This window comes from Leptonotus elevatus, chromosome 11 (genome assembly GCF_054856555.1).
Source record: "Leptonotus elevatus isolate MCC_2025b chromosome 11, RoL_Lele_1.0, whole genome shotgun sequence".
NCBI classification, from domain to species: Eukaryota; Metazoa; Chordata; class Actinopteri; order Syngnathiformes; family Syngnathidae; genus Leptonotus; species Leptonotus elevatus.
In genome coordinates, this window is record NC_141249.1 from 13,285,080 (window position 1) to 13,310,018 (window position 24,939).

Below are 24,939 nucleotides of genomic sequence, written 5' to 3' on the forward strand. Positions count from 1 at the left end.
GATATTCCCCGTCAATCTTTAACGTTAGCCGTTCGTGTCCCTTAGGTTCGAAAGGTCACCGACTGCTTGGAAAGGTTATTCCCATGTAGGTTTATTACCTCCTGCAAGGAGTGCGTTGTACCCACCAAATGTACGCTTTTGGGTAATAATTGAGGTTGAACCTATTTTTTAACTATAACCTTTACAGGCCAACTTAAATTTGCTTTTCTTTCAATGTTTTTGAGTGTCTTCAGCAGGTTGCAACATAGAGACGGGAAGAGTCACAGAAAGGTATCGAGGTGGACGTCCCTGGAAATGTGAAGGTTGATTCATGGAAGGCAGGAAGAATGCAAATTTTTTTGTGAGTCGTTTATTTAAGCATTTATTTTCAACACGTTTGATTGTAGTACATTTTTCAAGTTAATTGTACACGTCTGTGAATCCACCATTCAATAGACTTTAAAGTGATGACATAAGCATTGCTTTATTTGGTTTAGTTAAAGTGAAGTATTTGCTGATTTTTTAAGTTTTATGTTTTCATAATTTTTTTTGTTGATTTCTGTGACTGAGTGTATTTGAGGGCGAGGTATCCAACATTGCCGACATGCTCCACCATGCACATGAAAAGTAAAATGTTTGACTATTAAACATCACCTATCTTGTAAATTAGGTTATCATTTGTGTAGTAAACATACAACATTATTGGGACAAGTTCATTTTTGAAGCACCCAAATAATCCTGTAAAAATCACTCCCTCTGTTTTGTGTTTTTTTTAAAGCAAATTTCATTTTGATATGATTCCGGCTTCAATTGAACCCTCGTTTAAAAATACAGTGGCTATAAAAAGTCTACACACCCTGTTCAAACGCCAGGTTTTCTGATGTAGATTAAAAAAAAGACCCAAGATAAATCATTTCTAAACAAATTCTTCTTTTGATGTGACCTGTCACCTGTGCAACTCAATTCAAACACAAACTGAAGTCTTATAAGGAGAAAATAGCAAGGAACCCTGAAGATATTTGGATTGTTAATATTATATAATATAATAAATTCTAAAGCATGCTGCTGCCACTCTCATGCATCACTTTGGGTATGCTAATCTTTTGGTGTTGTGGTAGCAATAAAAAAAAAAAACTTGAGAAATTATGACTACAAAAATTAACGCCTGTACGTCTTGTCACACTAACCCAATGGCCATACACTGAAAAAAATGAGTGATATTTACTTGAAAAAAACTAATTTTTTTCACTCAAGAAATTTTAACTAAACTATCCTCGTAAAAATCTGTTATAATTTCTGAGTGGAAAAAAATATACCTTTTTTCAAGTAAATATCACTTCCCATTTTTTTTCAGTGTAGGAGAAAGACAGGAAATTGTTGTCACGTGTACCTAAGAGCCAGTACTTGCCAGAAACTCCTGCAGTTGTTTCAATGTTGCTATCATTCACCCTGATAATTTACTTTTCTTGTATCTGTTATGTCACTTTGTGCAAATATGGATATTCGTATTATAAATATGCAGTTGTACTGAACAATTTAATTAGCACTGAAGTGCACACACAGATATTTGTATATTATATAGTATATCGTCATTGACTACTGCACTGCTATGAGATGAATGACGAATGGAGAACGTGAAACAGGAAACGGAAATACAGAGCAGCCTTCCAAATTAAAAGCATGGATTTCAAAACAAGATATAATCAAACATCACACACTGAACAGCTTGAGGAATTCTTAAAGGATCTTTGTGCAGTTTGTCACTTTTTTACTCGCTACTGCCACCTCTGGCCTAAAGCGCAACTGCGGCAAAAATATAATTACCATTCATTTCATGTGATTTTAAGGACATTTGCTATATTTGGTATATATATATATATAAGAAAAAAGTGGTATCAAACATCTTTACTTTGAACGATGAGAACCCTCTGACGACATGGAAGAAGGGGCGTGTAGACTTTTACATCCACTGTATGCACAAAGTGGGTGTCTATGAATACGGTGCTGCTCCAACTTAGAACGACGAGCCGCTCTTTGACACGAGTCAAATCTGAGTTGGATGTCTTCATCAGCTCTTGAAACGGGCGCGAGTGTCCGCGCCCTCTGATGACCTTAAGGGCCACATGAAGATGGAAAAGGAGGAAAAGCGCCGCTGATGTTTAAGCAGCCCCCGCCGGGGTCAAGAATGTAGCTGGCTGGCGAGGCAACAAAATTCCTGACACAGGCGACGGACGTCCCCTCCCTCCTTTTGAAGTGGGAAGCGTGGGGATGTCGAAATCACAGCATCTCGGCTTTTGGAATCCAGACGGGCCGAAAGCTGGAGGGTCAGCCCTTCAGTTTACTTTCTCAGCGATGGCGGGCCAGGCCAAAGAAACTGAATCTGTGAGGCTTAAACTGTTGGGGAGGGGGCACAAAAGGAGGGTCAGCCCTCTCTCTGTCTGTCTGTTTGTTAAAGACACAATGCACATGCACGCAAACACACACACGGCACTAGTAGCCCTGTAACCAATCTGATTACAACTTTTGCAAGAATTTAACTGTCGACCTTAAACATTTCTTTTTTTATTTGATTGCAGACTCTATTACGGTGACCTCGCTCAAACGCTGTATGTTTTTTGTTTGTTACAATGAAGCCCACTTGTCTTAAGTGTATATAATTACAATACAAAGTACTAATTGATTATTTAAAAATTATTTAACTATATCAATGGCTTCAGAACTCAAGCGATTCAGCTCAAGGTCATGAACTGTTACGAACATTTTCCCTCAGGATTTTCTGGTAAAGAGCAGAATTCATGGTCCATCAATCACAAGTCGTCCAGGGCCTGGAGTGATGAAGCAGCCCCAGACCACACTACCATCAACACATTTAATTGTTGGTATGATGTTCTTTTTCTGAAATTTTGAGATGTAACAAATGTCAATTACTGAATTTCTTGCATCATGGCATTTTGTTTTGAGCTTTTTTTTTTTTTCTTTTTTTTTTAGACCTAGTCAGAGAGGTTCTATTTAAGTGATGTCTTGAACATGTCTGGAGCTAATCAGGCTTGGGTGTGATCAATGAAAAGGAACTGGAAAATGTGATTAGCCGCCGTAAATTCATGATTTAACAAGAGGCGGGAGGGGCAACTTTCTCACACAAGACCTGTGGTTTTGAATGTCTTTTCCCCCCCTTTTTCAAATCACTTCAAAACTAACAGGAAATGTGAGGTCAACAACTAGAAAAAAAAATCCTCAAATTATCTTTAATTGTTTTCATATAAATGCTGTTATGCTTGTTTTAAGGCTGGATTAAAAATACTTGAAAGAGACTATAAAAACATTTCATATTTAATCATGTTAATTATTGGAAGGTGGAATAGTCCCCCCCTCCCCCCTAGTGAGACTAATTCAAAAACATTAATTTATGTAAATCCTTGTTTAGAAGTTACAATACTTAAATCTACTTTTTTTTTTATTCTTTATTATTCTTTCAGCAAAACGAAATAGACTACTAAATATGTTTTAACGTTTTTTCTTGTTTGGAGGTTGGCTGATTAAAGCGAATTGCACAACATATATTTTCCAAACGAGAGACCAAATGGACACTTATAAATGTCTCACTTTTTTTAGTAGTTCGGGATTATTATTTTTAACAAACTACTTTAATTGTAGATCAAAAATATTTTGATCTGTATTATTGCCATTTTTTATTTAGACTTTGCCACTGGACTAAAACTGAACAATTGTAAGGAAGCAACAATTAGGCCTATGCTACTATTAATGTTCTTTTTTTGTCATTTGACAAAATACAATTGCATTTATTTTTTAATGTATTATCTCCAGTAAACAGGGGGAAACATTTTTATATAAAATATCAACGCTGGAATCAACTGCAGTGCTTATTAAATCGCACTTTGTATAATGAATTCCTTCTGTAATGAAAAGACGCCCATCAATTTGCAATAATTCCTCTTGTGGAGAAGTCTTATCACAACCTAATAAGGCAATAAATAGGCCGCTTGGGGTTGTGAATGTGTGCAGTGGCGTGCATGCAAGGGTTATATATAGCTTCATATTCATTTGGAACGCGCGCGCGCGGTGCGTGCATGCAGTGGTCATTTCGGAGGGCGAGTCTTTGTGCGGAACACTTGAAGTTTCAAAAACAAGGCCAATTGAAGCGGGCCCGCTCAAAGGCGGCGCCATTGTGCGGCGACACATTGAGTTTGGATTGGGGACAATGCTGTTTCTCAAATTTCCCGCAAAAAGAAAGACATCCTCCATCTGTGATCTCAATGAGCGGCTATTCACCGCCTGGCCGCAGAAAAAGGAGGCAGATGTGGAGAGAGAGTGCGCGCGCGCGCGTGTGTGCGCGCGTCTTTTAATTGGTTACACACACACTGCAGTTATGCGCCCGCAGTGAAGGCAGAGCTGCAGAGTCGAATAATCTGGCCGTGTTGATGAATACTTGTAGCCCATTCATTAAACAAAGATAATCCCTGCCAACCGAGCTCCAGGCCACAAAAACGCCATTGTGTGTGTGAGTGTGCGGGTGCGGGTGCGTGTATTTGTGACCAGCAATTTGGGGAGGTTTCTTGAATCTTCATACACCATGCTTATGCATGTGTTAACTCAATATTCTAATAATGATGGACTTTATTTTCTATTGCTGTGCATTTTCCCGGAAATAACTTGTATTTTTCTGACTGCATGCTTTTTACCTGTTTTCCTTATTTTAACACAGATCATACGCCTTTTTACGCTCGTTACTTTTGCGAATAAATGCGTATAAACGGAGAGATATTATTGTTGAGTTGAGATCTTGATTGACTCTGAAATGTAGGCCAATAAACCACAACGTAAACCAGGGAGCAATAAGATAATTCAACGGATTCAAAGATCCAAATGAGATCATACATAAATGTCTTGATTTGCAGACTTTCTAGTAAAAACTTTTAATGACAATTTAAATTGACGGCAGAGGGTAGTACTCTGAGATGGATTAATTATTCTGCTTAATTAGGATTTTACTAACGCAATATTCATTAGAATACTGTACTGTGTTTAGACTAGTGGAGCCTTAGAACCTAATCAGAGATGTTTGCCTTTTTTTTCTCCTTTTTTTTTTAAGAATTGCTCAATGTCAGTCAAAAAACATATTTGCCATTAAAATATACATTTATAATAAGAAAAAAAATGTTAAAATAACCTTTTGTCAGAAAAACAACAGGCATTTTTATGAGTAAATGTATTATGTTTTAGGCCATTCTCAACCAGTATCGTTGGAAAGAGAAATACCGTATTGTATTAGCACCTGCGCCAGCGTTAGCTAGCTATAGCTAGCAAGCTAAATTTGAGACACAACCCCGAGTATTGTCGTTGGCAGTTAAAAAAATGCCCTTTTCACTTGTACCTAAGTATATTACATTTCAAAGTTCCTACTTATTTATTGTTACTTTTAGTAAAGCAAATGTAAACCTTTGTGAATGAGTCGAATCAGTACAGACATACTGTCAGTTATTTTTACGCAAGTATAGGCGAACTTCTACGCATGTAAAACTTGAGCTACCTGCGGTAGAACAACACAAAAACGTGTAAGCTTCTTTTTGTCCAAGTGCTACTCTAACCTCCGGCTGCCTACCGGCCGGCGCGGCTTGGCAGCAGGAAGCCAGCCCGGTCGGGGTGCAGGCAGGCCGGGCCGGCGTCAGCGGGAAGGCTGGCGGCCGCGCATCAGGGGTGCGGAGCAGCGGAAACATGCTGCTACATATGTCGGGTCAAGCATGCGCCTTTTGTTGCCCCCTTAAAAGGGTGTTAAAAACTCCTCATCTGGAGCGTCGCTCAATGCAATGAAAGCCCGAGCGCGCTTTGGTGGCTGCATGGGCCTAATGAAGCGCTTCAAAGACGATTGGTGCTGCACGGTCACTTTTAATGCGCGGGGGGCATTTTTAATTGGCCTGGTGGAATAATGGACGAGGTAATCCCTATCGTAATGCCTTTTTTTTTGTTTGTTTTTTTGGGAAGGTGCTCATCAAAAGATTACACGTCTTGGACCACTGTTTGATGAGTTTCGCCGATTGTGGGGATTGATACACTCACTGGTCACTTCTTTAGGTATGCACCTGCGCCAGCGATCGCACTTTGTCATTCAAAATTATTATGTCATTGGCTGAAAACTCACCTTTTGCATCTTTTGTGCCTCAGGGCAAAGCAATCAAAAGCATTGCTTCACCTCGCCGACATCTTATGTGCCAAAGATATGTTGGACTGAGTTGAGAAGCGTATACAGTGGACCGCTATATCGAAAACCAATGAATAATTGACGCTCATTAGTTTATAAATGTCATTGGTGTCACATTTTTATGCATGGGGGAAAAAAAAGATGCATACATCAACCATTTCTCTTCACGGTCACTCTCTTAATGCTATTCACGCACGTGTTTAGACTTTTATTTGAACAAAGAAGCCTACATCGAAATCGTTAATAAATAATTACTTGATTGGACAGTGGTTAAAGTAAATGTAAAAAAAAAAAGAGCGTTGTTACTACTGGCTCCATTAATAAAATGTGCAGGTGTACCTAATATTGTGACTTGTCTGCGTCTGTTTATACTGAGCAAATAGGCCGACTCCCTGCCACGTTAATTGTCACTCGTAAAGTTGCAAGACATCATGAAGCCTGCAGTGGCAAAAAAATAAAAAATAAAATAAAAGAAAGTGCATGCAGGTTATTTTTCTTGCACGGATTTGGCATCAAGTCGCCTCCTTCCCGTCAAGCAGCGGCGGTCCGGGCACATAATTACTTTGAATGTCAAAAAGATGTCGTTTTAATATCGTCTCCATTAGCCTGTTGGCTGGTAATTAAGGTGCAGATGAGGAAACAGATGGCATTTGCTTACAGTGATTCACCGAGTAAACAAAGACGAGAGGCAGGGACGGATGGAGGAGGGACGCCGTTTTCTTCTTCTTCTTCTGCACCTCCTCGCTGTTGTTCACTTGTAGTCCTCTTCGACACGGGCTGCTTCTTTAGCTGCGTGCATGCATGAGGGAGTGAACAGGTGAGGGAGCAGGTGTTGCTGTGCTATACCCTTTTGCAGCGCTTTGTGCACGCGCGCGCGTGGGTTTGTCACTGCGCACACTTGGTTATAAATTGTTCTTGTAGACACTTCATGACTGCTCATGCACTCGCTGTTTTATTAAATGATGGATGGATGTTTCTCTATTAAAAAAAAAAAAATCACCAATACACTTTCAATTTTCCTAATATCTTGAGTTCAAACAACAGCAATACTAACCCCAAATCATGATGATAATTATTATTATTATTACATATTATATATATTATAAATTATAATTATAATTATAATGATAATAATGATGATAAAAAAATAATACAAAGAGGAGGAACAATCTTAATTATTATTATAAACACAATAACGATTACCAATCATGACAATATCTTATTAATGCTCAAAATAGCCTAAACAGACCTATCTTATTGCTAAAAAAACCGATTGTAAACTTATTTATTTTGCCTACAGATGCATTTTTGTTCATTTGTGTGCATGTATACAATTAGGGCATCATTTATTAGCTCAAATAACTTTAAGCCGAATATTCACTACTGTTCAAATTAATATCATATACACAATAAAAGAGACATGCTGCAATAAGAACACAACAACAACAACAAATAATAATGTACCGGAAGGATTTACTATAAATTCATATTGGGCTAAGCAATAAATTCAAATAAAGGGTAATAATAATAATAATAATAACAATAATAATAATAATTCGAAGGAAAACTAACAACCTTTTAAACAATAAATTGCTATTAATTGAAGTCCCCCATTTTGTACTATAAATGCATTTATTAGCGTCTCAATGCGTAATGCCCTAAAACACGTTTAAAAAAAGAAAAAACAAAGTAATCTTTGAATATTGGACGAAATGTGTTCAACTAGATGACAATTTAATAAAGTAAAATGTTGTGTCCTTGACATAATCAGAAAATCGATGAGAAAATAAAAAGTCTTACCTCGTGGCGGATGACAGAAGCGCCATCATCTTTAATTAGGGTAACCATAGTATCTATATATATATTTTAAATTAACTGGAGTGATATTATGATGTCTTTTTTGGAAACAGGCTGCATCCAAACTTGAGCTTTGTGGGAACTCCCTTCACATTCTTAACACTTGATATCTTGGAGTTGGTGATGGTGGGGTGGGGGTGGATAAAAAAAAAAAAAAAGAATTTGAAGAAGAACTCAGGTGGACACAGTTGAAAAAGGAAGGCAGCCAATCAGAAGGCCGCCTCCCCTTTTGGCCAATGGCAGGCGCCACATTGTTGTCAAATTGCTCTAATGAAAACGTGCGCGCAACAATAGTGAGCGGAGAGAGCGCTCTTGTAGCCACTGACGCTCTCTGGAGGAAGTTAGTGTCTCGCGCGCGCACGCACGCACGCACACGCACGCACGGCACAACACAGCACAGCACAGAGCTCCTCTTTTCAGGGAGATTTCAACGATTAGCACCCGACGGATGAGGTAGAAGCGCTCCTCGGACTCGCTCGCTCGCTCGTTCCTTCAGCCAGCGATGGATCTCAGAGCGGAGATGCAGCCGGCCGTGTCGTCGTCGGCCTCCGCTTCCGTCTCGCAAATGCACCCGGCGGCGGTGGCGGCGGTGGCCTCCATCCCGGTGTCCATAGCGGGAAACCTGCTGCGCGGGCCGCCGCTGCTGCTGCGCGCCGCCGACAAGTACCCGCGCACGCCCAAGTGCGCACGCTGCCGCAACCACGGCGTGGTGTCGGCCCTCAAGGGCCACAAGCGCTACTGCCGCTGGAAGGACTGCATGTGCGCCAAGTGCACGCTGATCGCGGAGAGGCAGCGCGTCATGGCGGCGCAGGTGGCGCTGCGCCGGCAGCAGGCGCAGGAGGAGAATGAAGCCCGCGAGCTGCAGCTGCTCTACGGCACCGCTGAGGGGCTCGCCCTGGCCGCCGCCAACGGCATCATCCCGCCCAGGCCCGGCTACGAGGTCTTCGCCTCGGTGGCCGGCGAGGCCGGCAACTCCGGTGAGACTCACACAAGTCAGACTTAAAGATAAATTGCACGTTTGCGTCGAGTTGCGTTTTCACCCCAGTGAATGAATTGGTTGACTTTGGTGAAAAAACATGTCAGTATATGGTCTGAAAAGGAGAAGGACTAACTAACTCGTCGTCATTGGCTAAACTTAAGAAGTGCAATCGAAATAAATAGACCCTTAAAACTGACCGAGTTAAAAATAACCCAATATGGGCTAAAAATAACTCAATGTTTAGGTATGGTTTTTTTACCCATCATTTTTAAGGGTGTACCATAATTCACACAGAACTAATTGTTATAAATGTACTTTGAGTCGTAGGCCTATTTTAACGTTACGGAATTTATTCAACTTGCAAATTTTTTTTATTTATAAAAATACATGGAAAAAAATGTCAATAAGTTAATAATGGGCAATTAACGATATATTGTACATTCATATTTCCCCCATGTAAGTGCAACATATTTTTCTATATCATAACTAGTTAATGTTTTGTATACGGTCTGTGTTATTTATCATTAACCTGGGTTATAATATGACATCATATTTTCGTATACGTTTTGAGTCAAATTACTATATATGCCTTTGTTTTCATTTTCTTAAGCAAAGCTTTTATCATTCATTTACATGTCACGAAAAATCAACATGCAGTCGATTCTCTTAATTTCGTTGAGCAAGTTGAACATTGAAAATCTCAGAAGGGCAAGTATAGTGGAATTATGTATTTGTAATGTTAAAAAAATCTGCCTTTACAGAAATAACAATTGTCACTTTTAAATTAAACCGTCATTATAGGCCCTACTGAAAATTATTGTTTGAACAATACGTGTTCTAATATTTTGGTCACCTTATGAGCAAAATATTCATTGTGATGCAAGCAAGCCACAAGCACATTAATAAATGACATAGCTGTTTCTATATTTTGTCCCCATAAGCACGTCTCTACTACTATCGGTGTAAATGGTTAACTTTTAATACAGCCTTTAAAATGTTAATTTAATTTAATTATATCGAGTGAGCATATACTGTGCATTATTGATTAAAGTATTTTATTAGCATAAAATAATAATGATAATGAAGCGACGAGCATATGTCTTGATCATTAAAGGATTTTTGTTCTTTAATTAAGATTTTGTTGTTGACATTTTGTGATGTTGATTTTTTTTTCTTTTTTACAAACATTTCTTTTATTGCAGGTGTACCTAATAAAGTGACCACTGACAACATTTTCCGCTTTATTTATTTATCTGATTGGTCGCCAGATTCAAACGTGCAGAAGTTCGACTTGTTCCCAAAGGGCCAAGCGTCCACACCTCAGCAGGCCGGCGGCAAGCTGACGCCCGCCGAGAGCGACTCCGGCCCGGGCATGTCGTCACCCGACGCCCGGCACGGAGGAGGCGGAGCTTCCGGCTCGGAAAACGGCGACAGCGAGTCGTTCATCCACTCGCCGGTGGCCAAGCCTTCGAAAGACGGCGGCGGGACTCCCTGCAGGTCCGTCAGCTCCCTCGGCTCGGACTCGGGTTCCGAAACCGACAAGGACGAGCGCGAGCCATCGCCGTCGCCCTCCTCGGCGGCCTCCAGACACATGCACGCCATCGACATCCTCACCCGGGTGTTCCCCAGCCACAAGCGCAGCGTGTTGGAGCTGGTCCTGCAGGGATGCGGCAAGGACGTGGTGCAAGCCATCGAGCAGATCCTCAACAACCCGGTCCAGGGCGCCCAGCACAAAACCGGCTCCGAGGAGACGTGGAGCGGCGATCGGATGCTGCAAAGCTCGCTGCCGCCTCCTTCCACCTCCTCCTCCTCCTCGTCGTCTTCGTCGGCTCCGGCCCTGACTCGACCCATGCTGCCCGGCGCCATGACGCTCAGCAACCGCTCGGCCTTCTCGCCCCTGCAGCCCAACGCCCCCCACTTCGGAGCCGAGACGAGCGCCTACCCGCTGGGGACCCACCTGGGACTCAACCCGCTGCGGCTGGCCTACTCGGCGCACAGCCGCGGTCTGGCCTTCATGACGCCGTACTCCGCCACCGGCCTCATGCCCACCCTGGGCTTCAGACCCCCGATGGACTACGCCTTCAGCGACCTCATTCGGGACAGGACCATGTTGCACAAGGAGCAGGGCTACGCCGCAGGCCTCTACGGGCCTCTGGTCAACAACACGCCGGACAAACAGTGACCCCTGCTGGCGGGCTGAACGCAAGCACGCGAAAGTCGTTTGAGCGTTTATTTCAGTACATTTTCTGCCACAAGATAAATAAATATCCTGACGACCCCGTTCAAGTATATTATACATAAAACTGAACGTTTTAAAACAAAGATTAAATGCAAATGTGATGTACTTAAATTGTTTTGATCAATTACTTCACGTACCACCTGTGGGGATTCACTGATTTATTTCTTGATATGCATCTTAATAAAACTCCATTTAATATTCTTGTAGGCACATGTACGCCAATTCACGATTTCACTGATGGTGGGGGGTGAGGAATTACCCAGAAGAGTCACACTTTTTTTTTCTTTCTTTTTTCTTGTAGGCTATGCTAAAGTTGTCATGAGGTTGGATGTCAAAAGATATTGAATAAACGCTCAAACGACTTTCCATGATACACACACATTCCATTTGTATTTGTGGCCACAAGTGTTTGAATGTTGGCAAAAAAAAAGTGTCGTGTTTTGGCCGTGGACGATTGTAAATACACAAAATCTGGCTTGTAGTCATCAAACGTGAAAAAAAAAACCTTATTGGATTATGATGGCTGTTTGGCATGAAAAAGGCCTTTTAAAAAAGAGAGAAAGGTCACACAGTTTTTATTTTTATTCCCTCATTTTCAAAACAATTCTGCGGGATATCAAATGAAAAGAAAACCAGTGAATCATTTTTCAATCATAATCAAATAAGCATTTTTTTTTTTAACAGTGGTGAGTAAATCAACAAACCGTTTTCCAAATTCAACTGCAGTTTAAGTTATTCGAACTGACGGTTATTAACCCTTTCTAAAAAGAATCCTGTTGTACAACTTAATGAACTAATTAATATCATGTTAAAAAATACGGACATCCTGTCTTTATTATATATATAATTATTATTGTTTAACTTTGTTTTCTGTATCTCTTTCCTGTTCACCTGCCTGTAATATATATTGCCTTTATAGTATGAGGACATGCTAGGCTCTCACTTGACTTTGTTTCTTTTTTTTCTTTTCTCGTGACATTAAAGTGCAAAAATCAAGTCTGTTGCTCTTCAAACGTGCTGTCACATTGTATGCATATGCTGGAAATAATAAATGTTATTTTAAAGAAATGCATACGAGAAATTATTGTGATGATGATGAATGATGATGAAGGTGTGTAGGCTCCTTCATTAATGTTTAAATTAAGTATAGACAATAATCCCACCATAAAACTAGAAAAGGCTATAGGCTACATTTTTAATAAATAAATAAATGAATATCTGTGTAAATAAAAATGTATAAACCTGAAATAATGCGAACGAACGAGAAGCACAACACGTTAGATTTACTAAAAACAAAAAAACAAAACGATATATATATTTTCAAGGTTTTATTCAATATTACAATATTTCATTTCGAATGTCATTTATACACATTTCACATTATTATAACATGTTCTTACTTTGAACGTTTAATAATATACTTTATTACGTGTAATGCCGTTTTGCTTTTCGTGACTTGCTTGGTTTCTATACGCCCAACTGGACTTTCAGTAAAACTATTAAAATACGTATAGGAATCCTTTGAGGCTTTTTAAAGCGTAAAAAAAAATTATATTAAAGTCAAAATCTTACTTTTACAACTCGATTAGAATAAAATTGGAATTGAATTCACACTATGAAATAAAAATGAACTATGAATGTACTGTGTGTGTGGAAAAACGCCATTGTAGCGTCCAACATATTACCGGTAGTTCTTTTACAAAACAAAATGCTTTTCTTTACCAAAAAAAACATGTACAGGGAATTTAGCGCGAAGAAGGCTGTACGAAAAAAATATATGTATATATTTTAAAGGACATTTCATTCGACAGACGTCCGAGTGGAAGCTGACGAGCTGTCATTGGTTGACGAGGAACAAGAGGACGACTCAGCTCAACTTCATCACTTCAAGAAGTCAAAGTTTTACAAAGAACAATTGCGCCACCTGCTGACCATCTTGTGTCAGCACTCCTTCAAAATTGCAGGAGGATAAGGGAAGAAACGAAATGAATTACGTGATACGCGAAATACGTTGAAAGGTGAAGATGCATTCCACGCTTTACGGCGTCATGTGAGAAAATAAATGAGAGGGAAGAAAATGGTGCCACTTTCCAATAAGGGCTTGATTAGGTTAAATGAAAATTATTTGCATATATACTAAACGTATAAGGACACATAGCTCTAAAGATGAAATGCAACCGTGGTATACTTAAAAGTTTAAAACAACTGGACACATTTTCAAAATGTTTACCGATCGAGGGAGCCCGTGTACCACACTTAGAAAATCACGTGACTCCTTTTAACGTCGTGACCTTCAAACAAAAGCTCGGTACTTACTTCAAGATGTTTGTTGCCTCTCCCAGTTGAAGTTTACGGTCAAACAAAACCGTAACAGAAAAAAATGACACGTTGCTTATTTCACCAAACGATGCATTTGAGTATACTTGTATATCAAAATACGTGACATCAAATTATCTCATCCAGAGGTTTATGTGTATTATATATGCTGTATTGATTCAGTTGTTTCATTCTAACATGCTATGTAGTATTTCATTGCAGTTTTGCGATTTGGAAAAACTGCATTGGCCACATAGTGATTTCATTTGACTGGACTGGAAGCTGGGTGGATGTTGTCGCCATCTAGTGGCAGCATATCGGAACTCGGCCATTGGGTCGCTCATATGCACAACAAAAATACTGACACTGACAGATTGAGTACATCTATTTATTTATTTATTTATTTATTTATGTATGTATGTATTTATTTATTCACTTATTTTTAAACAGCGCTTTATCTCATTAGCGTTCAGCTGATTTTGGGACAAGAGGCCAGGTGCACTGGTCACCGGTCAAACTCAGTACACAAATATAAACCATATAAACCATAAAATATATATATTTTTTATTACAAACACGTATTCAAAATTGCCCCCCCACCCCCACTAAATGTATAGTGTTTGAACTGTCGTGTCCCATCCAATCACTACACGCGAAAAGTGACCAGAATGACAGTATTTTCATGCAGCATCTTCAAGAAGTTGCATGTAATATCCAGTAGAGGGTAGTGTTGTCTAGCAAATAACATCCTTGCTGTACAAACCCCAAATAACTGCAGGAATTCAAATAACTATTGTTACTACCTCACTTTAATAAAAAAGAGAACGATGACGAGTAAGCATAACAGAATAGAAATCTAAGCTATGACACTATCATACTTGTACAGATACATTTGCTATCAAAGTGCTATCGAACATCGCTGGGAAAAAAATAAATGAAATTAACAATCTGGTAAACACTTTTACATATAAATTATTGCTATATTATTTTATTGCCTTATTTATTTTAATATTTCTGTAAAAATGACCAAAATTAATCAAATTAAGTGACTGGAAATACAATGAGCTGGATTACATTAAAAATGCTTTGCCGGTTAATTAATAAAAATAAAACAGTTTATAGTCTTTTTTAGATTTATTCAAATGAAAGCAACAGGTAAAAGTTCAGCTGTTTTTTAAGTATATAATAATACTACTACTAATAATAATGATAATAAAAATAATGATAATAATAACAACAATAATAAAGAAAGTACTACTTTTCATAAGATAATAACTGTTAATGAATTAATATTATGTAATTAATTATTTAAGTAAGTGTAATTTTCATTTATATTGCAAATTTAACAGAGGGACTCACAAAGTGTTTTAATACCAATAAATTATGTAAATAAATTATAATAATAATTAATAACAATAAAACTGATTATAGTCATTTTAAAATGTATTCAAATGAAAGCAAAAGGTAAAAGTTCAACTATTTTTTGTTTTTTAAGTATATAATAATAATAATAATAATAATAATAATAATAATAATAATAATAATAATGATTATTATAATAATACAAATAATAATAATAACAACAATAATGAAAGTACTACTCTCCATAATATAATACCTGTTAATGAATTATTATTAAGTAATTAATTATTTAAGTATGTGTAATTTTCATTTATATTGCTAATTGAGGGACTCACAAAGTGTTTCACATAAAAATACAGTGATAGATATATAAAATTTACGATACAGTATTTTACAGTTGTACAAATAAAAACAACTCAAAATCAGTCTAGCCTTTCTGGAATTCCTGTCCAAACAAATGAGTTAAAGCGCTTTTTAAAGTTAGTTTGGAACAAAAAATTGTGCATATGTTGAGAAAGCAAGCTCACAAGCGCCCACTGCTGGCCAATCGCATCCAAAAGGTAAATGATTTCCAAAGTTAGGCACTGGGCAGCCGCCACAATACCCTCTGACCTCTGCTGACCCACTTGAGCAGAAAGTAAGAGTGAAAAAAGACAGAAAGCTGGCACACATAGCAGCCGTGAATGCACAAGCACACGTCCACTGATGAAGAATTAGAGCGGGGACAGATAAATAGCCACAGGCTGTCAGAGCAACGCGGGCCGAGCCAGAGAAATCCATTTGGATTATGACTCCATACATAAAACCCATTTTCATTTTCACAGCCGCAGTTTGCTTTACGGTCGGAATAATAAATAGATAGCGGGTGAAAAGAAAACAATGACTGAATTTAGAGCCTTGGCTCCGGCGTCTCACTTAAAGGCAGGCAGGCGGCGGCGGCGGCGGCGCGTGAATAGAAATGAACCGGTCGCCGTCGTCACGACGTGACAGCCCGCCTGTTGGAATAGGAACGCTTCAGGGGCTTGAAAGTCTCCAACGGACTAATTAACAGATTAATTCATTCACGTTCTAAATTGCACACTAGCACACATATAACACTGATAAATGAACGTTAATCTTCACAAATGAAAACATCCATTTATCAAGTCTTGTTTATCCTCAAATAGTTACTTGCGGTGTTTATGTACTCAACTGCAGGAAGTCACACGTCAGTCTTGTACTGAATCATTCTTTTGTGTCTTTTGCAACATGCTGCCTCTCACAGGTCAGTCTTGGTACTACAATAGGAACCTGATTCGGGGGAGAAGACTCGTGACAGTGGCGGCGCTAGCGTGAATCATGTCCTGGGCGAGGGCCCTCGATGACATGACCCCCCCCCAATCGTCTTCATCCTTGTCATCATTCAACAACAACTGTCCTCACTTCCTTTAGAGTACATTTTAAATTAATAAGATGAAAATTGTATCACTTGATTAAAAAATAAGTATAAAATATACAAGTTATTTTCTCAAGCCCCCCTTTAGCTCCGGGGGAGAAAAAAATAATTCTCCTGACAAACAGTCAAGTCAAAAGTGCGGTAAACATGATTTCTAACATCTTAATTCTTAAAATGTAACAACACACAACGAAGAAAAAAAAAAGAAAACCCTTTTTATTTTATGACCTTTTATTTTTGGTATTAATGTATGCACTAGGGCCTTACAGATACAATTTATTATTATTTTTTTAGGCAGATGCCAACAGAATAAATTTCCGATAACCAATCAATTGATATATATTTTTATTTTTAAATTAATACAAAAATAGAATGAATGAAATAACTTCATTTTGGGTCTCTTAACACTTACAACAATTTAGAAATTAATTACAGGCAGAATATTTCACTGTTTTGTTTTACTTTGTCTTTGCCTAATTGTTAAAAAAAAAAAAAGTCAAAATTTTTAAGATTTTTTGGGGCAAGAAATGCCACTAACTTTGTATTATGATACAATGTGTTAAGTTGAGAAAAAAAGCTAATCAATGGGGGTGGCGGGTACGGGTGAGACACCATTGAGGGGTCTCGCATGGGGCCCCATTTTGCTCCTTCAAATTAGACAAAGTTGTAGTACCAAGACTAACCTGTAAGAGGCGGCATGCTACCACAGGGCATCCATACAGGCGGGAAATATAAAAGAGAGCGAAGTAGACAAGATGACAGCGTGACTGTTTTCTGAGCAAACCGGGATGATCAAATCCCTCTAAACAAACCCTGCAACGCAAGATAAGCATAAAGGATCATCTTTTAGAAACATCCAATAATGAATTTGGACACAAGGGGGAGAAATTTGGCCCAATGATTTTTATGTGAAGTGTTTTCTTGCTTAAGTCATCTGAATGGCTCCCAGGAAATAAATACGTTTGAGGGTGAAGATCAAAGGTTAGAGTAAGGTCAAGTCACACGCGTTATAAAGGTCACTTAGACATGCATCCGAGTTACTTTAGTGTGTCTTTGATTAATACTGTGTGAGTGTGTGTTCATGAGCAGTCAGGTGAGGAGTGTTAAATGGGGGCTCCTCGCTGTATGCGTTAATAACAAAACACCCTTGGATGGTATTGATTGGCCAATCTCATTCCCATCTGTCCTTGGAAGGCTCCCTTCATCATTCTGGTCCAGGAGCGCCCTTCACCCAAGCGCTTCCTCCCCCAGCAAGCCTCTCTTTAACCGCCACCCATCATCGCCCCCCCCTCGCTGTCAGCCCCTCGCCATCATATGTTAATGCAGCCCCTTGTCATCGATGTGAATCATCGCCGCAGCGATTGCGGAGTTCTGTTTAGGTCAGGAAAAGTTGGCCAAGGTCAATGAAAAGGGACTTTCATTTTCTCATCCATCCACATTTGACTTAAAATAAATAAATAAATAAAAATGAAATCTGTGACAATATATGCTTCACATGAGTCTTATGGAATACTACACGAAGCGTGAGCACGCTTCATCTCCTCAAGCACAAGTCGGCACTGCACGTAAATGTGCAGCAATGTCACAACATCTTCGCTGTTCTGCGAAGACTTTCGAGATGTTGGATATTGGTGGACATTTGTCCCATTATTTTCAATAATGTACTATTTTTATTTTTTGAATTGTATTTGTCAAATAAGAGGCAAACTCCCATGCAGTTGAAGTCTGTCAAAAAGGGAACTACGCACTGCATGTTTAAACACCAAAATGTTCAACCTAAAGCATATCATTTCCTCGTATTAAATGGTCTGCTAGCTTAACGCTAGCATACAATGCAAAACGCCGTAAATGGGCCAACAGAATTTACTACTGTCAAAATGATACATAAAACAAAAGGGAACTAACGACACACTGCATGTTTAAACACCAAAATGTTCAACCAAAGTGTGTAATTTAATTGTACAAAAGTCTGCTAGCTTAATGCTAACATACAATGCAAAACGCCGCAGATGGGCTAACTGGCTGCTAACAGAAATGACCATACATGCTACAGCAATTCTAAACCTTCAAACAACTGCTGCCTATTTTGGCACAAAACATACAAATTACTTGAATTACTTAAATGACAAAATAATAATAATACTTAGAAATGTAAAGATGTAGCCGTCCGTCCGTCCATTTTGTGCATTTGAATTAGAATTAATTTGATGGCAATATAACCATCAATTCAAATGTGTTCCATGACTTCGGCGTCACTTTTGAGATGCACCAAAACAAACTGCAGAATTGTAAAGTATGCCATTGGCCTTGAAGAAGACAACAATGCCAAAACAACACATTATAAACGCTAATAATCATCAGTCAACTTGAACAAAGTCAAACAATAAGAGATAAGTTACTATTGAAAGCCTTTCATTTGCCATTCTCTTCATATGCACTTCCAGAATATCCTTTGTTGCCCAATCATCTTATTTCCTTTCTATTCAACCGTTTGCACTCAAACTAAAAATAAGAAAAACAGCAGTGAATAAACATTAGCTTGCCAGGCCATGTGCTACTTCTCCTGCTCCGAATCATGCCGCCGCATGTCGGTAATGACTTTTCTGTATTTATGTAATCATCATCGGGTGAAACTCAAAAGTTATCTGGTTTATTTCTTGCAAGGGAAGAGGAATAGCAAACGCATGGAGTGCAGGATAACGCATTTCTCAACATTATGCCATGATCACCAGATGTTTAGTAACTTGCAATACAACGTGCGATGTATCGACAATGACTAAGATGTCTGTCAATGATGGGATTGATACTACCAGAGGCGGCGAAACCAGTGGGGCACTGGGGGCACATGCCCCCCCATACTATTTGGTAGACGTGCCAAATTTTTCGTAAGTAAAATATAATTAAAGAAATGCTAAGTAAAATGTTAAATACAAATTTAAATAACATTAAAAAATTTAAATAAAAAAAAAAAATGTTACATTAATAAAAAGAACACAAACTACAGTTTGATTTCATACGTTAGCTTTTGAGGTTACTTTTTCGAACAGTAAAAAGGTCGAACAGTAGCTTGTTTATTTTAAATGACTTTTTTCAACAAAACATGTACAGTACACTATAGTGACCTTATTATTTTCTTTTTTAAATCTTGACTTCCAGTACTCCACATATTTAAAAAACTCAAACAATAAAACTAATAAAAACGAAACAAAAATAAAGCTTTTATGACCAAATAAAGACTAACAAACCCGCTCTAAAAATAAAACAATTAAAGAAACAAACCGAATTTAACAAACAAAAGCCAAAATGAAATAAAAACTAACTATAATGGGAAGTCCAAAACTATTCTAACCCTGAGCCGTGCTCACTGCTGCATTGCCCATGCTGAAACATGTTTTGGTTTATTTGTAGAGGAACAGTAAAGTGCTCTTAAACAGTGACACGGTGCCAACATGAAAATGTTCCTGGCCACAAGCCACCTCGCACCCTTCACCTCGTCCTTCGCTCTCTCTTCGGTACCTCCTCCCACGCCGTTTTTCTGTTGTTCTCACCCCTTTTCCCGCCACCGCCATCTCTTCCTTCATCTTTTCCTGCTGCCATTTTTCCTCATCTCTCAGCGCTTTTAGCCTCCTCCCTCCTCCTCAAGAGTCATCAAATGAAGATTAAAGAGCCTTCACTCACTCACTCACTCATTCACTCACGAGCGCGCGTGCACGTACGCGCACGTGCACACAGCCGCGCTCCCTCAGGAAACCTTCGCACAATTATGTCTGGAATGGGATTCCTTCTCAGCCTTCAACAACTCATTAACTGCATATTGCAAATTGTATGTTTCAGCAGAAAGCATTGATGAGGAACACTGGGAGCGGCGAGCTTCGGGGGAGTGAGTCTAATGCGTGCGAACACCTCATTTGCATTTCATATATCATGTATGTATATTCAGTGTACTTGGAATTGGGGAGGGGGATTAAGGGGGCATATTACCATACAGTAACTAAAGGTCAAAATTACAGGTCGCTTTTTTTTATTTGCACTCGGTATTGCTGCAAAAAATAATCATGATAGAGACACGCATGATATGTTTTATGCAGTCGGTGGCAACATGCGGTACTATGTCAAATTGGGTAATTTTTTGGCATTACCATACTGGATGTGCACACTGATTTTAGTATATTTCGACAAACATAATAAAGTTCACTTTTGAGTGACAACCTCATCTATCAATTTAGTGTCAAGGTGAGATATCTTGTTTTCACAAGCCCCATTGAGAAGGCATATGCAGTATATGGAACACTGAATGAAAACAAAAAAAATCCAGTAATGTTTTGAGTTGATAGTTTGAACACACAATTCTAATGGTCATTTTTAGGGATGTTCCAAACTCAACAACATGAAATTTGTTTGACACGTCTATCCTGAACAGACCCACAAAAATTAAAAGTCTCAAAAACCCAAGTCTGAATGATGAAAGATGGCTGCCATTTTGTGTGTACAGTGTTCCCCCCACTACATCTCAAAGTCAGGGGTAGAGTGCGGTTTTATTTTTTATTTTTTTATTAGCCATACCAGAATAAAGTGTAATTGCACATCCACTACAGTAGGTGGCAGTGGTGCACTCATTGTCAGAGAGTGTGCAAAGCAAATTAGCACATCTGCAGAGGCAATGTGAAATGATACTATTACATTTTATTTATAGTCGTGAGAGTTGGGGGAGGGGTCATGTAAAAAAAATTGGGGTGTGGGGTGCTTAACAAAAAAATTATTGTTAAGCACTGTGCTCAAGTGAAATAGGTATGCGTGATGCGATTGTTTTGTGTAACTTAAAAAGGAAGTCAACCGTAAACATTTCTTTACAATAAAACGTTATATGTGACCTCTCTAGGCTAAACATGACATTCTGATTAATATTACATTTGTGGCATATGAGTTATGAAGCAAAATCCAGTCATTTTTATCCATCTCAGGGGGCGGCCATTTTGCCACTTGTTGTCAACTGAAGATGACATCACAGTTGCTCAGAGCTCAGGCAATGACCAATCACAGCTCACCTGTTTTCTGAAGCTGAGCTGTGATTGGTTGTTACCTGAGCCACTGAGCAACTATAATGTCATTTTCACTCAACAGCAAGTGGCAAAATGGCCGCCTTCTGATATTGATAAAAAAAAACTGCTCAATTTTCCTGCTGAACTGTTATATTAACCAAAATACTGTATTTAGTATTATTATTATTTTTTGTTGGGAGGGGGGGGGGGTAATTTCCTCTTTAACTCATTCAAACCCAAAGACGTGTAAATATGTTTTTTTTAATACTTTGTTCTTCACTCCCAAAAACATATGTATACATTTTTTGGTGTGTTTTTTTTTTTTAATTATGCAAGAGCATACAGAAGGCTTTTATGAAGCTTCTGACATGAAGAGGTGGCTTAAAGCAGTGGCAGCAGAGTATAAGAGCCAGGGCCATGTTGCAACAAGGAATTTGAATATTGATGAAACTGAAGCTGTATTCTAATACTAATTGCTGCAAAATGGAAACAGATACAAATATACTTTACTCTAATTTTTCTTTTGGTAGGTTCCATGTTTTTATAGCAACAGAACACAATATTCTGTGGACCTTGCAAAATCAGTCAAAATCCAATAAAACAGCCGGGAGCGAAGGGGGTTGCTTCTGTGAAAATGGCTGGGAGTGAATGAGTTGAGCGTGTGCGGGAGGAGTCCATATAATTTTTTTTTTTTTTTAACATCACCTATTGTGGGTTGGTCTGGAACGCATCCTCCGCGATAGATAAGCGACTGTTCATCGCATTTCCATCCGTCCTGCTCGAGATTTTGTCCGATTGCTCCCAAATTTGAAGCATTTATACAAGCCTGACGGGCAACATTAAAGGTGAAAAATGTGAGCTTTCATCACGGCGCCGACGTTTGATGACTGGCCGTAAAACATGAAAACTCCAATAAGCAGCTCCGCAAACGTCTCGCGTGTGATGAAAGTCTCGCCCCGAGGAGATTCATAGACGCTCCCGCTACTTTCAGAAATGTATGTACGTAATAACTCCGCTCCTGACACTCGCTTTCCTTCAAACTCTTGCACAATGTTGTATGCCTGCACAAGTAGCGGTAGATCTCGTGGGATCGCCGAGGGATGATAAAAAAAAAAGATATAATGCCTCATCTTTAGGCTTGTATTTATTGTTGGGCTTATCAGCGCGATGGAAAGATACTGAACGTGTGTGTGTGTGCTGCATCCACACACACACACACACACACACACGCTTACATGGCGCGGAATGAGTCAGAGTCTAAAATTAGCAGCTCCTTTCCAAGGGCTGTTTTAATTGAAGATGTTGCATGGGATAGGTTAACAGCGTAGTTAGCACAGCCTGACGGAGCGGGAAGAGGGAGAGAACGTTCACCCCGCGGCAGGTCAAACGGTGAATGTTGCTCAGCTCCGAGGGGAGCAACACTTTAACGTTAGCGTTACTTTTCACCTGCAACACCAACTCCGTGTGTCTTCTTAACGGCAGCGTGTAAGAGTTTAAGTAGAGATTCAGCCAAAAGTTATGGCGGTCATTCAAACGTTAGGCTACGTTCCACCGTCTTCGTTGCTTTGGCATTTGTTCATTTGAATCGATCTTTGGCATACCGTACATCCCATTATAACAATATACCGTCATTTATTGAGTATAACAAGCACTGGAATATACAGTAAAACACCCAAATTGGCCCAAAATCGGGAGAAGCTAGCATGTGAGTGAGCTAGCGGCAGTAGCTAGTTTCCGTTGCCACTCGGAATAGCGATGCAAGACGTTTTCAGAGCGAAATATTTAAAGGTAGCCAATTGGAGATCATGTTGTGATGGAAAGTAGGCAGAATACAGCAGATAAAACTGCTGATTACAATGCTGGAATTAAAGTAGGTACACCTTTTTAACAATCCCTATACAATGTGATTTTTTTTCTTCCTTGTGCTTATGTACAGTACGCATCATCAATTTTCAATGAAACTCTCTGCAAAAAAATAAAATAAATTAACATTGTGAAACAGTTAATAAAATAAATTCCAGTCTTAACTTGTTCAAATAATTAAAAAAATATTTTGTCATGCACTCCCAAAACGTATTTATAAGCAATAGTAGCTATCACAAAAATGGCTAGCAGGTGGCAGCAAAGTATAAGAGATCAACCAGGGCCATGTTGCAACAAATTGTTGTTTTCAACAGGTTTGTGAACAATGATGACATTTTGCTATATTCTAATGCTAACAGAAACAGATGCAAATATTTTTTTTCCTGATGAAAGAAGAGACTAATCTTTCTTTTGGTAGGTTCCATGTTTTTATAGCAATAGAACACAACATTCTGTGGACCTTGCTAAAAAACAGCCGGGAGCAAAGGGGGTTGCTTCAGCGAAAATGGCTGGGAGTGAATGAGTTAAAGACAAGCAATAATATAAAATGCTTAGACGGATGGACGTCATGGGCATTCGAGCTTAATGGTGATCATTTTTCTGGTGCATAATTGAAACACAAATCCAACTTTACAGGAGGAGTGATCAATTTTGCTCTTTTTCTGGGTGGATCTTTAAATGAAATTGAATGCGGAAAACGCCAATACGGCGGCAAGGAAGAAAAGGAGGTAAAGTGGGTCAAGGCAGGAGTATGAGTGGAGGTTAGGATGAAGGGACGGCGCTGCCTGTGGAAACATTATTGATGCAGCCCCTCGTACCCCCTGTAGAATCCACCCCCCCCCCCCTCACCCTTTTGACCAGCAATTACACCTCTCCAAATGATGATCCATACCAGCAGAGCAGACTTGACCGCGGATTGGGGATGGATTGAACTCTGTCTCCTCCTCTCCCATCTCTTTCTGCCGCACCCGCCGCCTCTCGCCCCCGTGCTGGCCGATGGAGACGGATGGCACCGGGCCACTGGCCTCGGCCCCTGCAGATTGATTATTGATCAGCGGGACAGTGATGGATTGAGGGCTGGAGAGGGCTGTGGGTGGAGGCAGAGGTGCAGAAGTGAGAGGATTTCAAGGAATTGATGTTGTAAAAGTGGGCTTGAATGATGACACTGTGGCGACAGAAGGTGGGCGCCGCTAAACTGCCACCTCAAGAGGGAGCTATTGACCTAACTGCCAACGAGTTTCCTGCTTTGTGAAAAGAGGATTTCAGGCCATGTTCAACAAATCTGAATTTGTCACATATGTAAAGAGTGACAGACGGAGATATGTATAGCACGTTCCCTAATTAGGAATATTTTTATGATGTAATCAATGGACAGATTCCTTCTGCTAACATGCATTCAATAGTAGTAGCGGAGATGTTAGCAGTCCTCACACTCTAAAAAGTGCTTTTATTAGTATGAGTGTGTTTGTGAGGTAGAAGTTGGCTGATGCGTTGAATGAAGCTGCCGCCAGACACATGAAGGTGGCCACCGTTCAGCAATATCAGGGAAGCTCCGGAGAGTCACTGCTGCTCTACACGAGAGCCGAGAGGTTAAACTGCAATCTCCACACTACTTATTTTCGAGCCCACTCCTCTTTTGTTTTTATTTATTTA

At 39.4% G+C, this 24,939-nt stretch overlaps 1 protein-coding gene across 1 annotated transcript; it reads left to right on the plus strand.

Annotated features, from left to right (window-relative positions):
- The first annotated feature begins 8,356 nt into the window (after positions 1 to 8,356).
- dmrta2 (DMRT-like family A2) lies at positions 8,357 to 12,208 on the plus strand. Its single transcript, XM_086088999.1, has 2 exons — positions 8,357 to 9,030; positions 10,301 to 12,208. The coding sequence occupies exons 1-2, from the start codon at positions 8,556 to 8,558 to the stop codon at positions 11,212 to 11,214; spliced, it is 1,389 nt and encodes a 462-aa protein (XP_085945125.1). The 5' UTR covers positions 8,357 to 8,555; the 3' UTR covers positions 11,215 to 12,208.
- The last annotated feature ends 12,731 nt before the right edge of the window (positions 12,209 to 24,939 follow it).